Source organism: Crotalus tigris, unplaced genomic scaffold (genome assembly GCF_016545835.1).
Source record: "Crotalus tigris isolate CLP2741 ecotype Arizona unplaced genomic scaffold, ASM1654583v1 scf7180000018183.1131761, whole genome shotgun sequence".
Taxonomy (NCBI): domain Eukaryota; kingdom Metazoa; phylum Chordata; class Lepidosauria; order Squamata; family Viperidae; genus Crotalus; species Crotalus tigris.
The window spans coordinates 54,189-76,562 of NW_024096870.1; the positions used below are offsets into that span (position 1 = coordinate 54,189).

General features: G+C 42.6%; 1 protein-coding gene across 2 annotated transcripts in view; it reads left to right on the plus strand.

The window, feature by feature from the left end:
• Nucleotides 1-22,374, plus strand: part of GALNT7 (polypeptide N-acetylgalactosaminyltransferase 7) — an 83,849-nt gene that overhangs the window by 32,906 nt on the left and 28,569 nt on the right. For both annotated transcript variants that reach the window (XM_039348823.1, XM_039348822.1), the window contains exon 3: nucleotides 13,184-13,350. In XM_039348823.1, coding sequence (XP_039204757.1) covers nucleotides 13,184-13,350 — 167 coding nt within the window. The remainder of the gene's footprint in view (nucleotides 1-13,183; nucleotides 13,351-22,374) is intronic.

Consider the following 22,374-nt stretch of genomic DNA (forward strand, 5'->3'; position numbering starts at 1 on the left):
CCACCTTAGGTTACTTATTAAGTAATAAAGGCAGGATAAAAATCTAATGAAGTAATACACATGCTAGCTTTCAAATGATGGTAAAGAGCATTAGATGGGTATAGAGGAGTACAACAAAGTTAATGTATGGACGATTATGACTATCAAGTTGCAAAGCATCCTAATATGGCGAACAGGATACTTGTTAAATTTGAGGGTCAGCCTTCAAGGGTCTTTGGGATCTGCTAATTTGTGTTGTATAAGGATCTTTAATAGCCATCTTGTTTTGGTATGTTTTCAGTCTGAAATAGTGGCTTCTTTTCATCTTAGTAGCTGTGTCAGAATCCAACTATATTTCATCTCTAGTTATCAATTATAAAAAACCCCATTTCTGCCTTCTATGGATTCTGCCATACGATGAAGGGGAGGGGGTGAACAAAGGGGCTTTATGGCCCTCACTTCCTTCGGTACACTTCAAAGGAACTGATTGTGTGTATTGCCAAAAGAGCTAACCATAAGAATGGAGCTGTTACCTTTCGTGTAGTTTTCTTTAAAGTCTCCATCCAGCCGGCAGAAAGGGAAAGGGGGTGGGATTGTAATCCCTGAAACTGTCGCTGGAAGAGGGGGGTGATTTGGTGGGACTACTGGGGAACCACTTAAAACCTTGAATGGGAGAGCTTGGACCTCAAGTCCTGTCTAGAACGCCTGCAACCATTTTCTCCAGCAGAATGTCTGTAGAATCCACCAGATGGGTTATTAACAGCCTTCCTGCTCAGCAGACTAGGTCAGAACTTTGGCCACGCCCCTCCTTTGGGAGTGACTCCAGTTTTGACTTAGTCTTGAGCTCGTAGCACATGATTATTTTTGCTCCGGATAGATAGGTTTCTTTAACATTGATTTCATTGACATAGTTTCAATTAGTTAGCATAAATTTGTTCTTTAATTGGCCTCATTTAAATTGAATACTCAAATTGATAAATTTAAATTTTTGGAGGCTGTAGGCATTCAGGCCAGCTGGCTGCATGCCCAGTTTTTCTGGCCGATCAGTCGGCTCGCCTTTGGAGCCTCGATCGGCTCCTTGCAGACTCAGAGCTTCAATCAGCCGGCTTTCCTTTGGAGCATTAGATCGGCTCCTTGCAGGATCAGAGCTTCAGTTAGCCGGCTTTTCCTTGGAGTTCGATCGTCTCCTTGCAGACTGGCTCCTTGCAGGATCAGAGCTTCAATCAGCCGGCTTTCCTTTGGAGCGTTCGATCTGCTCCTTGCAGGCTCAGAGCTTCAATTAGTCAGTTTTTTTCCTTGGAGCGTTGGATCGGCTCCGTTACAGGCTCAGCTTTGGCTCGTCAGTACCTTTCTTCAGGACACCTGATTCAGATTTGGATCTAAGGCGACCAGGAAACGCAAGTTGCTCAGGGTTTTCCCTGTTTACTGAGAATCTCTCTCTTTGTCTTTGTTCCTTTCCTGGTTTCTTATTATTGCTCCAACATTTTTTACTAACAGAGAGTGCGGCCGCCATCTTGGCCACATGTCTTCACTGGGGGCGGCCATATTGAAGGTGTGTTTTGTCTCCTTCAGGACGCCATCTTGAGTGTGTCCTTAGGCCCTCACCATATTGGGTGGACAATTTGCACGGAGATTTTTTCCTGGTATTATTAAGAGTTGATTAGCCCTCAGAGGGGGCTTATACTACTTTTTGGGAGTCTGATTTCAGCCCCATATTGGGGGGGGGAGAAGAAAAAAAACAAAAAAGACAAAAAACAAAAACAAGACAATCGCAGCTCCTAGAGGAGAAGCAATATCTGAGTACTGATACTCTACCTCACTAATACCTGGTGAAGGAGCGAGAAGAGTGAACTTTATCCCAACTGTTCTATTAGTGTGCATTGTCACAGGCTTATCAAGGTGTTTTAGCAAATCACTTGACTGTCCAGCCATTGCAGTTGTACAGAGCGAGGATTGAGTCTTTCCATCTCTGTCAATTGATCTGCGTACCTGGGTGCTCCCCCCCCCACAGGTATTTCCTACTCGGTATATCTGTGCGCAATGGCAGACAGTGTCTCGCCTTCAGCTTCGCAGGGCTCCTCTATGCCTCCCCCACAACAACAAAAACGCAGATCCACTGAATCAGAGTTGGGGGGGAAGAAAAAGGCCAAAACATTTAACACAGAAGGAGCCCTCAAAAACGGCTGAGCGAGAGGCCTCGAGGAGACATTTGGCATTAGAAAAACAATTTTCCAGAGCACAAAGACTTAGGGCCAATGAGGCTGACATGGTTTCCCCCGGCCCATTGGAATTACCCACACCCGAGTCTGCATTTGTTCCACATCAGGAAGTTCTCAGGACCTGGTCTCCTCGGGGGGAAACTGAGCATATTGGTTCTCCTCGCTCCTCATCATCTGCATCATCAGATCATGGTCCAGTCACAGTGGGCCATAGTAACAGGTCTCAGGAAGATATTTGGTCTGCTCAATTTCAGGCCTTTATGCAGAATGCATTTAACCAGTTTATGTCTTCCAAGAGTCAATTGCCTTGTCAATCTTCCTCCCATAGAGGGAGGGCTACAGTTTCCGCCACAGAGGTTTCAGAAACCTCCTCTCAGTTAGGTGAGGCTGAGTCGGTTGACCTTGACGTAGCTGATATTCCCTTGTTGGACGATGAGGAGACTGTCCCTGAACAGACTCAGACTGCAGGTGTCTTTGACCCTTCTCTTCTTAAATCTCTATTAATCAAGGCAATTTCCACTGTTAATCTCACTTCTGTACAGGAGGAGAGACCTTCTACCAGTCAGGAGTCCAATCCTCTGTTCGCAAAGAAGGTAACAGGGGACAAATATATTCCTTGCCCAGAAGCCTTCCGTACCTCCGTGGAGGAACAATGGTTCTCTTTCGCTGCTCCACCTGCGCCTAACAGCGTAGAGAAGAAACTGTTTAATGTCTCCCCATCATTTTCCTCTCTGTTAGAGGTTCCTACTGTGGATAGTCCTCTGATTTCTCTATTCTCTACATCCGCTATTCCAGGGGACATGGCAGAGGCTTTGAAGGCCGAGGATAAGAAATTTGAGCACTCTCTGTGTCGGGCTCACCAGGCTTCGGCATGGGCGGCCAAGGCGGCATCCTCTTTCTCCTTCGCCAGGGCCTGTATCATGTGGCTACGCGAACTGCAGACCAGCGTACCACCAGATCAGGTTAGAACACATCAAACTTTGGCTAAGATTTTGGCTGCTTCACAATACATAGCAGACGCCACATTGCACTCCACTAAATATTCCGCAAGATCAATAGATGCCACAGTTGCCTCTCATAGGCTCCTATGGCTGAAGCATTGGAGGACAGACTTGAAAGCCAAGTGGCGTCTGTCCACGTCCAAATACACTGGGACACATTTGTTTGGTTCCATTTTGGATCCACACGTTAGTAAGGGCAAGGACAAGCGCAAGGTCCTAGTGCATCCCTCTAAGAAAGTAGACAGAAGGATATCTCAGAACTTCCGAAAACAAGCCTTTCGTACCAGCGGTCCCTGGGAGTGGAGGCAGCCCTTTAGATCAGGGCAATCCTGGGACTGGTCGAGAGGCTCGCGATCCTTCTATCCCAGACAGGATCATTTCCAGGATCGCCAAAACACTGGAGCCAGAGGCCAGTTTCAGACTAAGCGTCCATTCAGGGGAGCAGGAGGCCGCGCTTACAGGCGGTCTAAGTGATGCCAGGGAGGACTCTCCCATTGGGGGCAGACTACAAAGGTTCAGCGACGTCTGGGAAAGCACTACCTCAGACGTTTGGGTGGTAGAGACCATCAAGTACGGTCTCACCTTAGAATTTTACTCCCTTCCTCCAAACCGCTTCATAAGTTGCCCTCTCTCCCGAAACAGGTCAAGACAGACCTGATGACTTCGGCCATATCTCATCTGCTCGAAATTCAGCCTATAGAACCAGTACCAAAGGAGCAGGAGAGAATGGGATTTTACTCCATTCTGTTTCTGGTTCCCAAGTCCTCAGGGGGATGGAGGGCGATACTGGATTTAAAGGAATTAAATTATTTTGTGACCTACAGAAGGTTCAAGATGCAGTCCCTAAAATCCATATTAGCCAGCATCAGGAAGGGAGATTATCTCTCTTCAATAAACCTCACAGAGGCGTATCTGCATATTCCCATCCATCCTCAGTATCGCAAGTTCCTCAGGTTTTGCTACGCGCACCGGCATTACCAATACAGGGCCCTACCATTCGGCCTGTCCTCAGCCCCAAGAGTCTTCACGAAGGTTTTAGTGGTCATAGCAGCCTGCCTCAGGCTGAGGCCGGTGCGCGTGCAATGTTACCTGGACGATATCCTAGTCCAGTCCAGCTCTTTTCAGGCAGCAAAACGGGATGTTCAAACTACAATACTCATTCTGCAGAATCACGGGTTCTCCGTGAACTTCAAGAAGAGCCACATCACTCCAACAAGGAGATTACAACACCTGGGAGCGATAATAGACGCGTCCCATTGCAGGGTATATCTTTCTCAGGAGAGGCGGACCAGCATCAGGAAACTTGTTCATCTGGTTCGCAAGGACAAGAGAGTGCCTCTGGCACAGCTGTCAAAGCTCCTCGGAAAGATGATCTCTTGCATGGGCGTTGTGCCATGGGTCAGGCTCCACTCCAGACTCCTACAGTGGTTTCTTCTTCCTTACCAAAAGCGAAATCTCAGTGCTTCCAACAGGAAGGTCACAGTCCCACACCACACATTGCGATCCCTTCTTTGGTGGACAACATCTGCGATGACCAAGGGAGTTATATTCAGGGAACCGAACCGGGTCATCCTCACAACAGACGCGAGTCTGTTCGGTTGGGGAGCTCACCTGGGCACCCACCTGACCCAGGGACAGTGGTCCCACTCGGATCTCGCCCAAAATATCAACTGGCTCGAACTTCGGGCCATTCACCTGGCACTCCTTCAGTTCTCTTCCCTAGTCAAGGGGAAGCATGTCCTCGTTAGGACAGACAACGTGGCGGCCAAAGCACACGTCAACAAAGAAGGAGGGACCAGGTCCTGGGACCTGATGCAAGAGGCATCGACCCTGGGCATCTGGGCAGAGTCAAACCTGGCCTCCATAAGGGCAGAACACATATCGGGGGAGGCAAATCAACAGGCAGACTCCCTGAGCACAGTCAAGTTAGACCATGCGGAGTGGCAACTGGATCCGGCTCTGTTTCAGAAGATCACATTGAGGTTTGGCCGACCCCACCTGGATCTGTTTGCCACCCCGACAAATGCACAGATTCCCAGGTTCTTCTCCAGATTTCAGACACAAGGAGCAGAGGGAATGGATGCCCTTCGCTGTTGGTGGCCGGCGCAACTATTGTATGCCTTCCCGCCTCTCCCCCTGATTCCGGTGACCATACACAAGTTGATCCTGGAAGGAGCAGAGGTAATCTTGATTGCTCCACATTGGCCACGGTGTCCGTGGTTTGCCGACCTGGTGGATCTTTCGGTATCTCCTCTGTGGAGGATTCCTCCGGACCGAGTGGTTCTCAGCCAGGGCAACCTTTTGCATCCAGATCCGCAGTGGCTCCAACTAGCCACTTGGCATTTGAGCGGGAAAGTTTAGCCAGGCAGTCTTATTCATCTGAGGTGATCTCGTTGATACGGGCCTCTAGACGCCCTTCAACAAACAGGATCTATGACGCCACATGGAGGGGTTTCTGCAAGTGGTGCCTTGTGCATGCATTGGACCCACTCTCGGTTTCTATACCAAACATTCTGGACTATCTATTGGAGGGTCTGAACAAAGGTCTATCGCCCAATACTATCCGCAGGCAACTAGCGGCCCTTTCCTCTATTCTTTCCTGCGACAATTCCAGCCCTTTGTCGAAACATCCGGCAGTCAGCGCTTTCTTAAAAGGGGAGGTCAATACCAGACCTCCCATTGTACATCGATATCCTTGGGACCTGACCAAAGTGTTGAAGGCCCTGACTTCAACTCCATTTGAACCTCTCAGTTCATGTTCTTTACATTTTTTGTCCTTGAAGGTAGCCTTTCTGGTGGCTATTACCTCAACCAGAAGGATATCGGAATTAGCGGCCCTTTCAGTGAGGGAGGAGTTATGCACCTTCTTCGATGACAGAGTGGTCCTTAGGCTGGATCCCACCTTCATCCCAAAGGTAAACACTATTTTTCACAGATCTCAGGAACTTATTCTTCCCAACTTCTGTCCTAATCCCAGGCACAGGTTGGAACGCGAGTGGCACAAGCTAGACGTATGCAGGGCTCTGCATTATTACGTGAAGCATACTTCTTCCTTCCGTAAATCGGAGGCTCTATTTGTATCTTTTCAACCTTCAGCAATGGGGAAGAAAGTTTCTTCTTCTATCATAGGTAGGTGGATTAGGGCCTGTATAACTCAGGCCTATTCTTCCTTGTCTCTTCCTGTTCCTTCACATGTCACGGCTCATTCGACACGCAATGCCGCTGCGTCAGCCGCGTGGTCCACGCAAGGAGGAGATTTGCAGAGATTTGCAGAGCCGCAACGTAGTCTTCTCCTTCGGCATTTGTCAGACATTACCGGGTGGATGCCTTTGCGGCGGCTGACGCTGCGTTTGGCAGGCGTGTACTTCAACAGGTTGTTTCTTCTCATGATTCTAGATCCTAGACTTTTCCCTCCCGAGGGGACATGAGGGCTTTGGTATGTCCCATCCGGTGGATTCTACAGACATCCTGCTGGAAAAGGGGCGTTGTCTTACCTGAACGCCTTTTCTCAGCAGGATGATGTAGAATTCACACCCTCCCGCACAAATAGTCTAGGCAGGTGTATCACAATTGGAGCTATTGAGTTGAGATTCATCAGAGCTGCTTCGCCTCGTCAAAACTGGAGTCACTCCCAAAGGAGGGGCGTGGCCAAAGTTCTGACCTAGTCTGCTGAGCAGGAAGGCTGTTAATAACCCATCCGGTGGATTCTACATCATCCTGCTGAGAAAAGGCGTTCAGGTAAGACAACGCCCCTTCTCTTAATAAAGGATGCCTGTTGGAAGAATTATTCCAAGAGTTCTGTCTTCTTAAGATGCAAAGTGGGGTGGGTCCTTACAAGCTGGGAGCTTTAATACAAGAGTTTCTTCATATATATCACGAAACCAAAGACAGATAGGCTGAACTTAGTATTGTCCTCTTGTAGTGGAAGTTCCTTATGTCCATATAAAGTTTTCAGTCCATTTGCTTTTCCACTGTCATAACAATAAAAGATTCTTTCACTATTCAGCCACCTGCAATTGGAATTGAAAACTGCAAAGGAAAAATGCAGTCAGCAGAACAGAGGAACTGGTAAAGCTCTGTTCCTTTCATGTTGGCCATAATTTTCAGACAATTGAAGAAGAGTATATTCTGGTGTTCATTGTCAGGGATAGAAAGTTGCATCTTTTTTCTCCTACAGAGATATTGTGGCATGAAGGAAACCAATTTGGTCATTTGCATTAACCAGAGAATGATCAGCTTAAAGCAGTGGTTCTTAACCCTTTTGAACGAATCGCCCCCTTGAGCCAATGAGGAAGTTGTCATCACCCCCCACCCCAACATAACCTCTCAATCACAACATAGGAAATAATTCTTCAATTTATGCAACTTTTTTTGTTTTCTTTAAAATTGTCATCAGGACATACGATGCAAATAATTTATTTCCAGTCTTTTTCCCATATCTCAACTGTGTGAAAAAGTTTGGTGCCATCCGTCACTTTATTCCCAAACTTTGTGATACATGTATTTCATTATTATTTTATTTATTCAAGACATTTAAATGTAATGACCACTGAAAACAAAACACTGAGAGCCGCAAAACCCTTTTGACATCTAAAATGAAGATAATACTGAAGATATCCTTTTTTACCTTTATTATATATATATATCTTCAGTGCTATCTTCATTTTAGATGTCAAAAGGGTCTCTCTCTCTTTCTCTCTCTCCCTCCCTCCCTCTCCCTCTTTCTGCCCTTGGTCTGCCAATCCTCTTCCTCCAATCAGTGTGTGTGTGTGTGTGAGTGTGTGTGAGAGAGGGAGAGGCACTTGCACTTCCTCTCTCTCTTTCCTCTCTCTTTTTCTCTTTCCCTTCTCCCTCTCTCTTTCTCTCTTTCCTCTCCCTCCCTCCCCCCATCTTTCTCCAGGTGAGGAGAGAGAGAACAAAAGGCAGAGGGCGCCGAAGGGGTGGGGAAGGGGGCAGGAGGCAGTGGAAGAACCCGTCACAGCTGAAGGCACCCATCTCTGCTGCCCGCCGGGCCTGCAGGGAGACCCCAGCTCACGGTCACATTGGCAGGCCATCCCATATGCCACTGGCATTCCCGGGCTCAATTCAGGGCCACAGGTCATCTGTGGAATGCCCGTCGGCTGCATCGCCAAGCCTCCCCTTGTGCCACCGGTGCCCCCGGGCTTAAGTCACCAGGCATCCACGGAACACCCCCCCCTCAGCTGCGTCGCCAAACCTTCTCCGGTGCCACCGGTGTCCTCGGTCGGAACTGCAGCAATGATCCGCCTACCGCCAGGACCAATGCTGGAGCCTCCCGTGCTGCCGGTAGTTCTGTCATGCTGGAGGAGTTGGGGCCACTCTGCACTGCGCAGCACTCACAGCAATACACGACCCACCAGCATTGCCCAGGGAGCAATGCCCCCACCAGCCACCGCCCCAGCCCGGACTGCCACCCGGGGGGGCAGTAGGAGGAAGAAGGGGAGGAGGAGGGCAAGGAAGTCGGCGCCGGGCCCCAGGCTCTCAGGGCCACAGCTTGCGGGAAGACTTCTCGTTCCATTGCCCCCTTTTCATTCCTTCGCCCCCGCATCGCCCTTTTTCGTTCCATTGCCCCCCTGAAAAATGAAATCGCCCCCTGAGAGGCAATATCGCCCAGGTTAAGAACCACTGAGCTAAAGGATCTTGCTTAAACTTTTCTATTAAGCACACTTGTTAGAAGTAAGTCAGAGTTACCAGCTAAATGTTTTTCATTTTCTCTATTTAACAGATTTATTTCTCTATAATACTTTATTTTTGCATTGTGACAATTGAATTGTGAAGGCCTATCTTGTCCTGTAGTTAAATTGTTAAAAATATTAGATAGTTCATTAGTATTGTAAATAAAAGTGGCTTTAGAGGATATTACTGCTGGGAGGAGAAAATAAGTAGAATTCATAGGACATATTAACAAAAAAAGGGTAAGACTATATATTGTTACTATATATGTTTTGTTGATGATAATTTTATGACATGTGCTATTTTATTACTTTGAGATTGTTTAGGAATAATCAGCTTAAATATTTAACAAATTTTTACAAACTTTTTCTATAAAGCTTTCATAGTTACAGTATTCATGCAACGTATTAATGCAAGAATGACATCAGCATTGCATTTTCATAGAGAAAATTGTATTGTCATTTTCTCTCTAAGTAGATAAAACAATATTTTTTATCCTTTCATCAAATATTTAATTAATATAAAGCATTTGTCAACTTCCTGATTATACTTTTGTTAGCAAGCTAAATTCTTTTCTGCAGTGTACTTTTTATTATGGCTCTGCAATGTTTTACATTCAAAGACAAAAATGTGCTTTTGAAGTGAGGAGCAGATAGTATAGTGCAGGGATGTCAAACTCAATTTCATTGAGGGCCGCATCAGCATTGCAGTTGCCCTCAGGGGGCTGGGTGGGTGTGGCCAGGGTGGGTGTGGCCTACTGGATGAGCGTGGATGGAGTGGGTGTGGCCTACTGTTTGGGTATGGCCAGCTCTACATCGTTCGCGTCAAGAGTGCCTTTGGGAGCCTGGGCAGGAGTGGAATAGATCTGAGGGTCTCTGGCAGAAGGGGTGGGACCAGGACAAGTGCCAAGACATGGTCCACTGGAGGGGCCTCACTGTTCCTCTCAGGCCATGCCGGGGGAGGGGCTTATGGAGCTAAGACTGAATGTGTTTCAGCATAGATGGCCACCACAAAATTGTACATTGGCTCCCAGCTGGCCTGGGCCAGGGCCAAGACAGAAGGGGCCATTCCCTCACTGTTTCCAGGATGGCTTCGTGGGCCACACGAAACCACTTTGCGGACTGCATCTGGCCCCCGGGCCTTGTGTTTGACATGTCTGATATAGTGCCTGTTTGTAGTTCCTTAAAGAAGCCAAATGATCTTGGCAAAAAATGTTCTACTGAGCATATAACAATGCTGTGTCTTATTTTGTTACAAGATTAACTTTACAAGTAACTTTTTTCTTTTTCCTCTTTCTTTTTCTTAGAATACAGTATAGAAGTCTTTAAAACTTGGCCTTTTTCTGGGATTCAGTCTGGTTTGGAATGCCATACCTGTTATAATACATACATCTAACATAATAAACATAAATAATGAGAAACATTTCAAATTTTTCTACTGCCCACAAATTCATAAATAGACATTCAGAGAACATGGATTCAATCCTGAAATAGACTTGTGAGAAATTCTGAAATTGCAGAGACCCATGATGGACAGTATTGTATTAGATAAGCAAATATTTTAATTCAATAAATGCTATCTAGGACAGAAATGTATTTTACTGTTATGCAAATTAGCTTCACTGTTGATGAGCTTGACAAATACTATAGTATAGAGCTTTTATCATCTGTCAGTAAAAAAACTATTTTTTTTTTTAAAAAAACCCTACATTAGGATTGAATATTGTATAGGTGAAAGCATTTGGAATTCTCCCTGTGGCAAGTCAGTGTGGTATGTAACAAAAAGGCACATAAATAGAGCATGTGATATACACAATTTTCTGGCTTAAAAATGCCTCCAAATATTCAAACATGGAATGAAGATAAGATTATTTGTAAAAAAGAGACAGAGACAGAGACATGATACAAACAAACTAACAAACAAACAAACAAATAAATAAATAAATAAAATTGAATAACACAGAAGTCTGCAACCTTCCTTGGTTGGCAGACCAGAGGGAAAGGGACAGGGAAGCATTTTATGTGCACACATGTGCGCACACAATCAGGGCGTTGCTAGCCGCCCACATGACACTTGCTAGCTCTGCCCAGTTTTTGCTGCGCTGGCGCTAACACTGCCCTGTTTTTGTCATGCAGCGCCCTGTTTTCACTACACAGCGCCCCGTTTGTGTTGCAGCAGAGGCACTAGCGTGAGTGAGGGTGAGCACATGCACACATGTGCACACAGTGGTCAGTCTATTCCGTGGCCAGTGGGCCATGGCCCAGTAGTGGGCCAGGGCCCACAGGTTGGGGATCCTTGGAATAACACACCCACTGCTTTTGTTGTAGTAACTAAAGTACTGTTAAAATAGAATCTTTGTTCTCATAAAATATTTAATACTAGGTGGCAGAATGATTCTAGGTTTAATACAAAACATGCACGGAAGTGCGATTTATATCATAACTACCAATATTAGTATTCAGTCTTAAATGTGAAATAGTTGCTATCTACCCTTGCTCATTTTAGTGTATTATTCATAAAATGATAATTGGCAATGACATTGTGGCTTTATATAAATATATTTGTAGATATGGTGATGGAAAGTACAATAACATGCTTTTTGATGGTAGTTTACTTGCCACTAGATGTCACTGTGAAATAGTAGTTGGGGTTTTTACTATATTAAACTCTAAACTGCTTGAGAACTTGTTTTAATAGTAGCAGACATCTCAGTTTATCAACCAGATTTTTTTTAGAAAGGTATGCTTATGATTTATTTAAAAGAAAATACTTGCCTGATATAGATGTTAATCTTAATTCTTTTGCTTTTAATACCTCATTTTTAAAATTCTGGATATTGTGAATAATGGAAAAGAGAAAAATCAGAATATAGAATAACAGAGTTTGAAGGGACCTTGAGATCTTCTAGTCCAACCTCGGCTGAAGTAGAAGACCCTATACCATTTCAGACAAATAGTTGTCCATTCCCTTCTTAAAAACCTCCAGGGATGATAATTAATTGTTCCCATTGTCAGGAAATTTCTCCTTAATTCTAGGTTAGATCTCTCTTTGATAAGTTTTCGTCAGTTACTTCTTGTCCTGGCCTCGGATGCTTTGGAGGATAGGCCGACTCTTCTCTATGCCCCTGAAATACTGGAAGACTGCTACCATCTCACCCATAGTTCTTTTCTTCGTTAGAGTATACATAACCAGTTTCAGTATTGCAATAAATATTTGTTTGCGTTGTGTTCAATATTAAAAATAAATACTTTGTTAATAGAATGTAAAAAATATATAAAACAGTAGAATATTCACCCTGAATAATAAGCTTGAACTTTCAGACTTTTGAATTTAAAATTCAGTCATCAGTTGAAAGGAAGAATGCATATTTCTTTGTTTATAAAAAGGGTATTCATAAAGAATATACAGACACAGCAAATTTGGGTTTCTGTAGCACATTTGCTTATGTTAAAACTACAGATTTTTTGAATAATAGCCTAGAAGTCAAGTCATTATTTGAATGTACCAATTTCATGTCAAGATGCAGAAGTTGATAGAATTGTTGTTTTTAGTAGCATTTCTGAATTGAATTAGAGATAGAAATATATTAGCATGGAACTAAAACAGTGATAGCTTTAGGTCAGTAAAACAAAAGCAAAGCTGAACTAATTTGAAGTCCTTGATAATATTTTTGGAAACTTCTGTTGGATCTTGTCTTGGCTTAGAACAGGGGTAGGCAACTTTGGCTCTTTTATGATTCGTGGACTTCAACTCCCAGGATTCCTGAGCCAGTCATGCTGGTTCAGGAATTCTGGGAGTTGGTCCACGAGTCATAAAAGAGCCAAAGTTGCCTATCCCTGGCTCAGAAGGTAATGTCAGACCTAATCAGTACTTAGTCACCAGAGAATACCATGGCTGCAGGACATACTGGAAAGGCAATTGCAAATCATTCTATATTATTGCCATATACTTACCAGTGGAAATTGGAAGAAGACATGGGCTGCTTTTTGAAATTTCAGTTGATTCACAATATGGTGGTTACATTAACTGGTGTATAATTTTATGCTGTAAATAAAAACAGATTTTTCTCTTAATGGATAACTGCTTCAAGGGGGAAAAATGGAGCTTTGATCTATTTAATAGATCATATGCAAGAAACATGAATAAGACTTCCAACTGATGGATGCTAATTTTTTTCTGAATTTGTATTTCTATTCATATATTCTTTATTGAAATTAGTTTTATTGAAATTAATATTGGAAACCTTGGTCATAAATATTCATAAAAAATAAGTAACAAAATTGTATGTTGCAGGTGCAAATACTGGCACTACGATGAAAACCTTCTCACCTCCAGCGTTATCATTGTCTTCCATAATGAAGGGTGGTCTACACTCATGCGGACAGTTCATAGTGTCATTAAAAGAACTCCAAGAAAATATCTGGCTGAAATTGTTTTAATTGATGATTTTAGTAATAAAGGTAAATGCATTTAACATCAGTATGAAACCAAGGTTGGATCTAGCAAACTTGAGGTAGCAGAAATACTGAGCTGATATCCAGCTCTTTCTGTTCCTATTTAGAAAGCAACTTGAGGAATATTGGGCTCTTAATCTATAGACATCATAGAATGCTTGTCACTGTAACTGTATGAATTTGTGTACTTTGTATTGCCCATAAATATCATTTAGATGAAATAAGTTAAATACTAGGTCTTTATAAATATATCATTATTCAGTTCATTTAGCACTGCATTATATGTTGCTACTATGTGAACTTTTAGATAAGGTTTTAATTTGATAAATAATGAGATAATTAGGTATTTTGAAATGTATTGTGTGACTGAATTGAATTGAAGACCTTGAATTGGATAAGGAGCATGGTTAATGGATTAGTAATAGTGGATTCAGTGGATAGCCTAAATCAAAGTTAATAAACTTTTCAGGAAGAGTTAATACAAGTAATCCTTGACTTACAACCACAATTGAACCCAAAATTTATGTTGCTAAGTGAAACAGTTGTTGTGAATTTTGCCCATTTGATGACCTGTCTTATCACAGTTGTTATGTGAATCACTGTAGTTTTTAAGTTAGTAACATAGTTGTTAAGTGAATCCACCTTTCCCATTGATCACATGACCCCAGCACCCTGTAATCCTCATAAATATGAACCAGTTGCCAAGTATGAAAATTTTGATCATGTGACAATGGGAATGCTGTAATGATCATAAGTATAAAAACCGGTCATAAGTGACTTTTTCAGTGCTTTTGTAACTTCAAACAGTCACTAAATGAATGATTGTAAATTGAGAACTACCTGTAGATAGCCGTATGTACAGACATATTTCATTAGATTTTTTAAAGCTATAGTATGAAGAATTTGGGAAGATTACTGCAATTAAACCATGTAGATAACTAAAGTAAATATGGCTGTAGCAATTTAAATAATACCATATATATTTCAGTCATTGCCTTTTCTTGCTGAAATAGTGCCTATTACATTTGGGAAGATATGCTTATCTTTTTCAAAATCACAATTCGTAATTCCTTGTAAGGAGTCTATGCAGAATTGTGAATGACTATTTTAATATAGTACAGGTAGTCCTCGAAGTATGAACCTAATGGAGTCTAGGTTCACAAGTCAAAAAATTCATCAAATGAATCAGATTCAACTTTACAAATTTTTAAAATCAAATTCATTGATTAAATCAAATGGATCGTTAAATGAACAAAGATCTGACTTATTATTTCCTCTGCTTTGTTAATTGATCTATGCTTGAACTGAGAGGCCTTCCTACTGCTGACGGCCACCCATCACCTGTTTGCTCAGGAACTAAATGCCTGCAAGCAGGCTTCATCTCCTTTTGCAAAGATTTTTGCAGTTGCCACTAATTAGCTTAAGTCTCCAGCCAGGCACTCAGAGGGAGATGACTTGCAACAGTAACAGAGATGGAAGGGACCTTGAGATCATCTAATCCAGGGGTCCCCAACCTGAGAGTCATGGCCCACTACCGGACTGTAACCTGCTAGCCAGCAGTATGCGGAACAGGCAGACCAGTGTGCGCATGTGTGTGCACACGCTCACCCCAACCTGTGCTAGAGCAGGGCTTTTCAACCGGTGGTACGTGTACCACGTGTGGTACATTAACAAGTGGCAGGTGAACGCAGCCCTGCCTAGCCAAGTGTAGTGGGGGAGGGAAAGAGCCAGCACAGGCAAGGACTTATTGTGAGAGAGTCCTCTGCAGCAGCAGAGTTGCTGGGGCAAGGCAAAGGCCCAGGCTCACTTCTTGCTCACCCTCCCCCATGAGAGAGGAGGAGGAGGAGGGGGATGGAGACAGGAGAGGCTATAAAAGGAGGCAGTTTGGGTGGGAGAGGGAGAGAAAAAAAGCAGCAGCCTTGGGAGGAGGCAGAATCAGCTCTAGCTGCACTGAAGGGAAAGAAGAAGAAGAAGGAGGAGGAGGAGGAGGAGGAGGAGGAGGAGGGTGGGGGGAGAGGAGAGGAGATCAAGCAGGCTGGCCATGAGCTGATCTACAACTGCTGTGGCAGCCACCTGTGCTGGCAGCAGCAAACAAGCAAGAAATGCAGTGCGGGAGGGGTTGCCCTCCAAGAGGAGTGAAAAAAAGGCAGCAATGGCTGGAGGTGAGGCAGGAAGATGGAGAGTGGAAGGATTCTTATGTGCTTTTGTGACTTTGAAGTGCTGGGATTTGTGCAATGTGGGCTTTCTGTTCTTAAGGAGTGTTTGGTGATTTCTATTTGGCTGATGGCTCCTGTTAGCTTCTATTGCTCTGCTATTGTTAGCTGTAAGTTTTGTTGCAAGGGATTTTGAAGTATTTTTCTCCTGAATGGATTTTGCCTGTAGCATTCCTTTACTTAAGAATGGAGCCATTTGGCAGGGCTGCCTTAGCCAGCTGCCAGTACTTACTACATTTTTTTTTCTTCCTTAAGTGCCAGCTGCTTAACTTTCCTTTCTAGCCAGTAGCTAATTCTTAAAGGGAAATGTGCCTTTTTAAGCATGTTCACTCAGCAGTTTGTCTTTTCTGTCTCTGAGGGCTTTTCCTTGTTTGATAAATATATGGAAGAGAGAAAATATGGGGGGGGTTCAAATTCTTCCTTCAGAAGGAGATGGGAATGAGAAAGAGGCAGAGAGGGAAGTCCTGCCTTAGCACTTGGCCACCTGACTGCTTGTCAAAAGGTTGCAAAAGGGGATCACATGACCCTGGAACACTGTGATCATCATAAATATGAATCAGTTGCCAAGCATACAAATATAAATGACATGACCCTGGGCATGCTGCAATGGTCATAAATGTGAAAAAATGGTCATAAGTCTTTTCACTGCAGTTGCAACTTTCAACAGGTTTTTTGGGGGGGGGGGTTGGTCATCAAGTTTTTGACACCTTGCTAGATGGTACTCAAATACTGCCATATCCTAAAAGTGATACAATTGGTGAAAAGGCTGAAAAGCCCTGCGTTAGAGCTGCTGCCACTACACAATCAGGGCGCCACATGGCAAAAACGGGGCAGTGCTAGTGCCCGCGCAGCAAAATCTGGGTGGTACTAGCAAGTCACGCAGGTGCTAGCACTGCCTCATTTGCATCATGCATACTCATGGCTCCATTTGTGCGTGCATACGCACATGCGTAAATGCTTCCCCCTTCCTTTCCTTCCAGTCCGCCAACTGAGAAAGGTTGGAGACCTCTGATCTAGTCTAACCCACTGCTCTCACATGAGAGTACTGTATTTCTGATAAATGCCTATCCAGTCTCTTCTTAAAAGTTTTCAGTAATGAGCCCCACAACTTCTGGAGGCAGTAATATATGCTAATCTCCAAAATAAAAGCAAGAAAACACAACCTTATAGAATGCTTTTTGAGGAGGCTGGTTAGCATTTCTACAAGTACTGTAATTACAAACACAATAGTAAGTACATAAAAAGAAGAGCAGTTTCCAAAGTGCTTGCAAACTGTTTCTTACTTACTTACTTTCTAGATTAACAACAACAAAATTTAAAATACTTATAGAAGCAGTTCTAATCCTGAAACCCAAGTAGCAGTAGATTCTCCACCTGCACCAACATAAAAAAACTCAGCGCCAGCTCAGCCCTGCCTTTGGTCCATGGTCACATAGCCAAACAAGAGCCAGTGCCAAGTTTTTTTGTTGGTGCTGGTGGAGAATCTGCTGCTGCTTGGGTTTCAGGACTAGAACTGCTTCTATAAGTATTTTAAATTTTTTTGTTGCCCAGGCAAGTCACAGAGTTCAAAATGGCCACAGCTGCAGAAGGGATTGAATTCAAGTCACATGGCTACACAGGCCTCTTTTTGCTCACAGTTTTGAATTTTCTAACGTAAGTACCCTTTCTGAATTAATTAAGAAACTTTCATACCTGGAGGATTACCTGTTTTTTAAACATAGCATTCCAGTAAAAGTAGTAATCAGTGCAAATATTTTCCTGTATTTTTGATTATCCTGTATTTTTGTATATCAAAGAGACATACCCTTGCGACCTTTACATCCCATGTAAAGTTTTGTTTTTCTTGTTTATTATATTTATTTAATAACAATAACAACAATAATAACAAAGTTGGAAGTGACCTTGGAGGTCATCTAGTCCAACCCCCTGCTCAGGCAGGAAACCCTATACCATTTCAGACAAATGGCTGTCCAGTTTCTTCTTAAAAACTTCCAGTGTTGGAGCATTCACTGCTTCTGGAGGCAGGTTGTTCCACTGGTTAATTGTCCTAACTGTCAGGAAGTTTCTCCTTAGTTCTAGGTTGCTTCTCTCTTTGATTAGTTTCCACCTGTTGCTTCTTGTCCTACCTTTAGGTGCTTTGGAGAATAGCTTGACTCCCTCTTTTTTGTGGCAACCCCTGAGATATTGGAACACTGCTATCATGTCCCCCCTCATCCTTCTCTTCGTTAAACTAGACATGTCCCCCCTTGTCCTTCTCTTCATTAGACTAGACATTCCCAATTCTAGCAACCGTTCCTTGTATGTTTTTGCCTCCAGTCCCCTAATCATCTTTGTTGCTCTTCTCTGTACTCTTTCTAGAATCTCAACACCTTTTTTACATTGTGGTGACCAAAACTGGATGCAGTATTCCAAGTGTGGCCTTACCAAGGCATTGTAAAGTGGTATTAACAATTCACATGAACTTGATTTTATCCCTCTGTTAATGCAGCCTAGCACTGTGTTAGCTTTTTTGGCAGCTGCAGCATACTGCTGGCTCATATTTAAATGATTGTCCACTAGAACTCCGAGATCCCTCTCACAGTTGCTACTGTTGAGCAAGATACCACCTATACTATACCTGTGCATTTGGTGTTTCTTGCCTAAATGTTGAACCTTACTTTTTTCACCATTGAATTTCATTTTGTTAGACAGCGCCCAATGTTCAAGTCTGTCAAGATCCTTCTGTATCTTAAGCCTATCTTCTGGAGTTTTGGCTATTCCTGCCAGCTTGGTATCATCTGCAAATTTGATGAGTTCCCCATCTATCCCCTCATCCAAATTGTTGATGAAGATCTTCAAGAGCACTGGGCCCAGAACAGAGCCCTGGGGCACCCCACTACACACTTCCCTCCATGTAGGTGCAGTTCCATTGAGGACCACACACTGAGTACGGCTGGTCAGCCAGCTATGAATCCATCTGGTGGTGATGCTGTCTAACCCACATTTTTCTATCTTATCAAGTAGTAGGTTGTGGTCTACTTTGTCAAATGCCTTACTGAAGTCCAAGTAAATTATATCCACAACATTCCTCTGGTCCACTAATTTTGTCACCTGGTCAAAGAATGCAATAAGATTTGTTTGGCATGATCTGTTTTTGACAAACCCATGTTGGCTTTTGATAATGACTTTGTTTGCCTCTAGGTGTTTGCTTGATTATCTTTTCTAGACTCTTCCCAGGTATTGAGGTCAGGCTGTAGTTTCCTGGATCCATTTTTTTTTTCCTTTTTTGAAGATGGGAACTACATCAGCTCATTTCCAGTCCTCTAGTAGTTCCCCAGTGCTCCAAGATCTTTGAAAGATATAGTTCAGAGGTTCTGAGATCACATCTGCCAGTTCCTTCAGAACCGTGCGGTGTAGTCCATCTGGTCCTGGTGATTTGAACTCATCTAGGGTAGACAGGTGCTCACTTACCATTTTCTTGCCTATCTTAACTTGTTTTTCTAATCTGTTTTTTACAGTACTGTTTTTGATAGGTTGGACTGTTTTTTCCCTTTGTGTAAATACGGATGCAAAAACCGAGATGAGTAGTTCTGCTTTCTCCCTGTTGCTTGTCACCTTCTTTCCACTTTCTCCCACTAATGGACCAATCATTTCCTTTACTTTTTTCTTGTTTTTTACATGTTGAAAGAAACTTTTTTGTTATTTTTTTTACTTTTGTTGCAAGTTCATTTTGAGCCTTAGCTTTCCTCACTTCATCTTTGCAGGCTCGGGCTATTTGGTGATATTCTGCCTTAGTTATGTGCCCCTCTTTCCACTTTTTATACTTGTCCTTTTTGTCTTTCAATTTATCAGAGAGTTCTTTATGCAACCATGCTGGTTTCTTTTGAGAGCTATTATTTTTCTTCTTTGTTGATATTGAGCTAGACTGGGCTTTTATTATCTCACTTTTCAAAATTTCCCAAGCTTCTTGAGTTGTTTTCCCTTTGAGGATTCTCATCCATTGAATCCTTCCCAAGCTCTAAGTTTGTTGAAATTAGCTCTCTTAAAGTCCAAGACTCTAGTTTGACTGATTTCTATTGCTTGTGCTTGCATAATGGTGAATTCCAATATTGCATGGTACTCACCCCCAAGGTCCTGTGGTTTCAACACCTTCTATCATTTCATCTCTGATAGTGAGAATTAAATCCAATATGGATGATCCCCTAGTTCCCTTTACTTTTGGGGAGACAAAGTTGTCTGCTAAGTTTGTCAGGTATCTGTTTGAGCTTCCACTTGGTGCAGAATTTGTCTCCCAGTTGATGTTAGGGTAATTAAAGTCCCCCATTACTATTGTGATGTGCTTCCTACATACCTTAGTTAACTGGCTAGCAAAAAGTTCATCTATTACCTCTGTTTGGTTTGGTGGCCTGTAGTATACACCTATGGCATTGTCATTTCCCTCCTTTTATAGTGACTCAAATGCATTCAAGACAGTTTTCATGATTGTTCTGCTCTATTTCTATAGAGATGTAGTTATTTCTTATATAGAGAGCAACTCCACCTCCTCTTTTATTTGGTCTGTTTCTTTTAAATAATTTAAATCCCTCTAACTGTGTGTTCCATTAGTAGGTTTCATCCCACCAAGTTTCCGTAATGGCAGCAATAGCATATCTGCCCTCATTTACTGAATTTCTAATTCACCCTGTTAGTTACACATGCTCTGTGTGTTGGTGTATAGACATTTGAGTCCTTTATGACTAACCCTGTGTTTACTTTCTACATAACCTTTGTGGTGCCTGAGTTCCCCTATTTTCTTACTGCCTGTTTGATTAGTGCACTTTGTGTGGCACTCGCTATTAAAAGCTTGATTTTGCTTCACAGCAAGGTTGATATTCTTGTCCACACACACATCTGTTACATGCACTGATAACCCTATAATTTTTAGATTGCAGGGGACAGGAATGTTCTGTATCAATTAACTCACTGTCCCCGTTCAGTTTAAATATTTCTCCAAAAAATCAGTGAATTTATTGCCAGGTAACTCAGTCCTTTTCTTTGATGGATGCAAATCATCTCTTTTTCATTGGATCAACTGGAGACATTGTGACTAATATAACCAAAGCCTTCCCCTTTACATCCTTTAGCCACATATTGAATTCTGCTATATGCTGACCTTTTCCATTTTGCTCCTTATACACTGGTAAAACCTCTGAAAAAGTAAGGCTACAGTCTATCCTGCTAAGTTCCTGCCCCAAGCTCTGGAAATCATTCTACACAGAGAGTGCATCTTTTTGGGACAGATCGTTAGTGCCGAGATGTGCAACAGCATCCACATCACACTCCTTGCTGGCATTTTTGACTATCTTATTTAACAAGTTTATATTGCTGCCCATCTCATAAAAAGTATTATGGGGGTTTTAAAGCAAAATACCAAATTATATCACAATGTAAAAAACCTCAGAAATAAAGAACAACAAAATTAAAAAACAACATAAAGGAGTAAAACATAAACGGATCTCAGGATAGCTGGAGAACAATCATAATTTAGCCTTATTGAAGCACTTTGCAAAAGCACCATGGGATTCTCAGGGTGATGGAAGAACCAGGTTTTCAAGGCTTTCTGGAAGGTGAACCTTATCACAGAGGAAATGATAGCTGAAACGTCCTGGGTCCCACCAGATAGAAATCCTTTGCACAGGATTCAGCTCTTCTGCTGATGGGTTGGATACTATTATCAAGTAAATACAAATAACCTAGCACTCAGAAGCAAACTGGCAATCAATGCAGCCCATGGAAGAGATACACATAACTGTTCACACAGCCATATTCATTGTTAGCTGAAGCTTCCAGATGCTCTTCAATGTCAGAGACTGGTAGACAGTTACAAGAAATACCTATTTTTGGTAGTTTCTGAGGAAGGAGAATACCAAGTATTAGAACCAATAATATGCTTACTTTTCCATAGAAATAGATTATCTGATTATTATTTGGAATATTTTTTTGCAAAATCAGTTTTCATAGTGCCTTTATTCAATTACAGTAAAACCTCCATAGTTGACCACCTCCCTACATTTACCACTCCCTAAGTTGTTTTCGTAGACCGGACATACACTATATGTACACAATAGAAAGCCAACCTCTCTATATTGACCACCTCTGTTAGTTGTATCTTGACCACCTGGACCTTGACACGTGTTAATTTATATAACTTGACCAGTTGAGTCCAGTCTGCACAATGGCCAGAAAAGTGAAATGAATTCCTTTCAAAAAGAATATAAAAGAATGCAATATTTTTGACTTTGATTCAGCAGTAAAGATGATATCTTTAACACTGACAAGTATTGACTCTTTTTCAAGGTGATACCTGGCAGTAGCCTCGTTATAAGGGGTGACAAATATAAGAATGGAAAACTTTCTAAAGAACATTTCACAGTTCTGTTGTGTGCTAGCTTAATCAGAGAGAAGCTAAAACTTTTGGTGATTGGTAAATCAGCAAAGCCATGCTTATTCAAGAACTTGCAGCACAAAGACCTTCCCATCACCTGGAAATCTAAGAAATCTGCATGGATGACTGGTACCCTATTTGAGGAGTGGGTAACAGGTATTGACTGAGAAATGAAGAAGAAGAAACAGTCCATTCTCCTTGTAGTGGACAATTGTGAATCATCTTACAAATGTGAAACCAATTTTTTTGCCTCCCAATATTACATAAAAAATTCAACCTCTCGATCAAGGCATAATCAAAACATTCAAAAGGCACTACTGAGCCCAGGTTCTGCAATTGGTCATTGCTAAAATGCAAAGCTATGGTCCATCTGGAGAAGAAAAAACCTAACCCTAACTATAACTTAAGTGAATT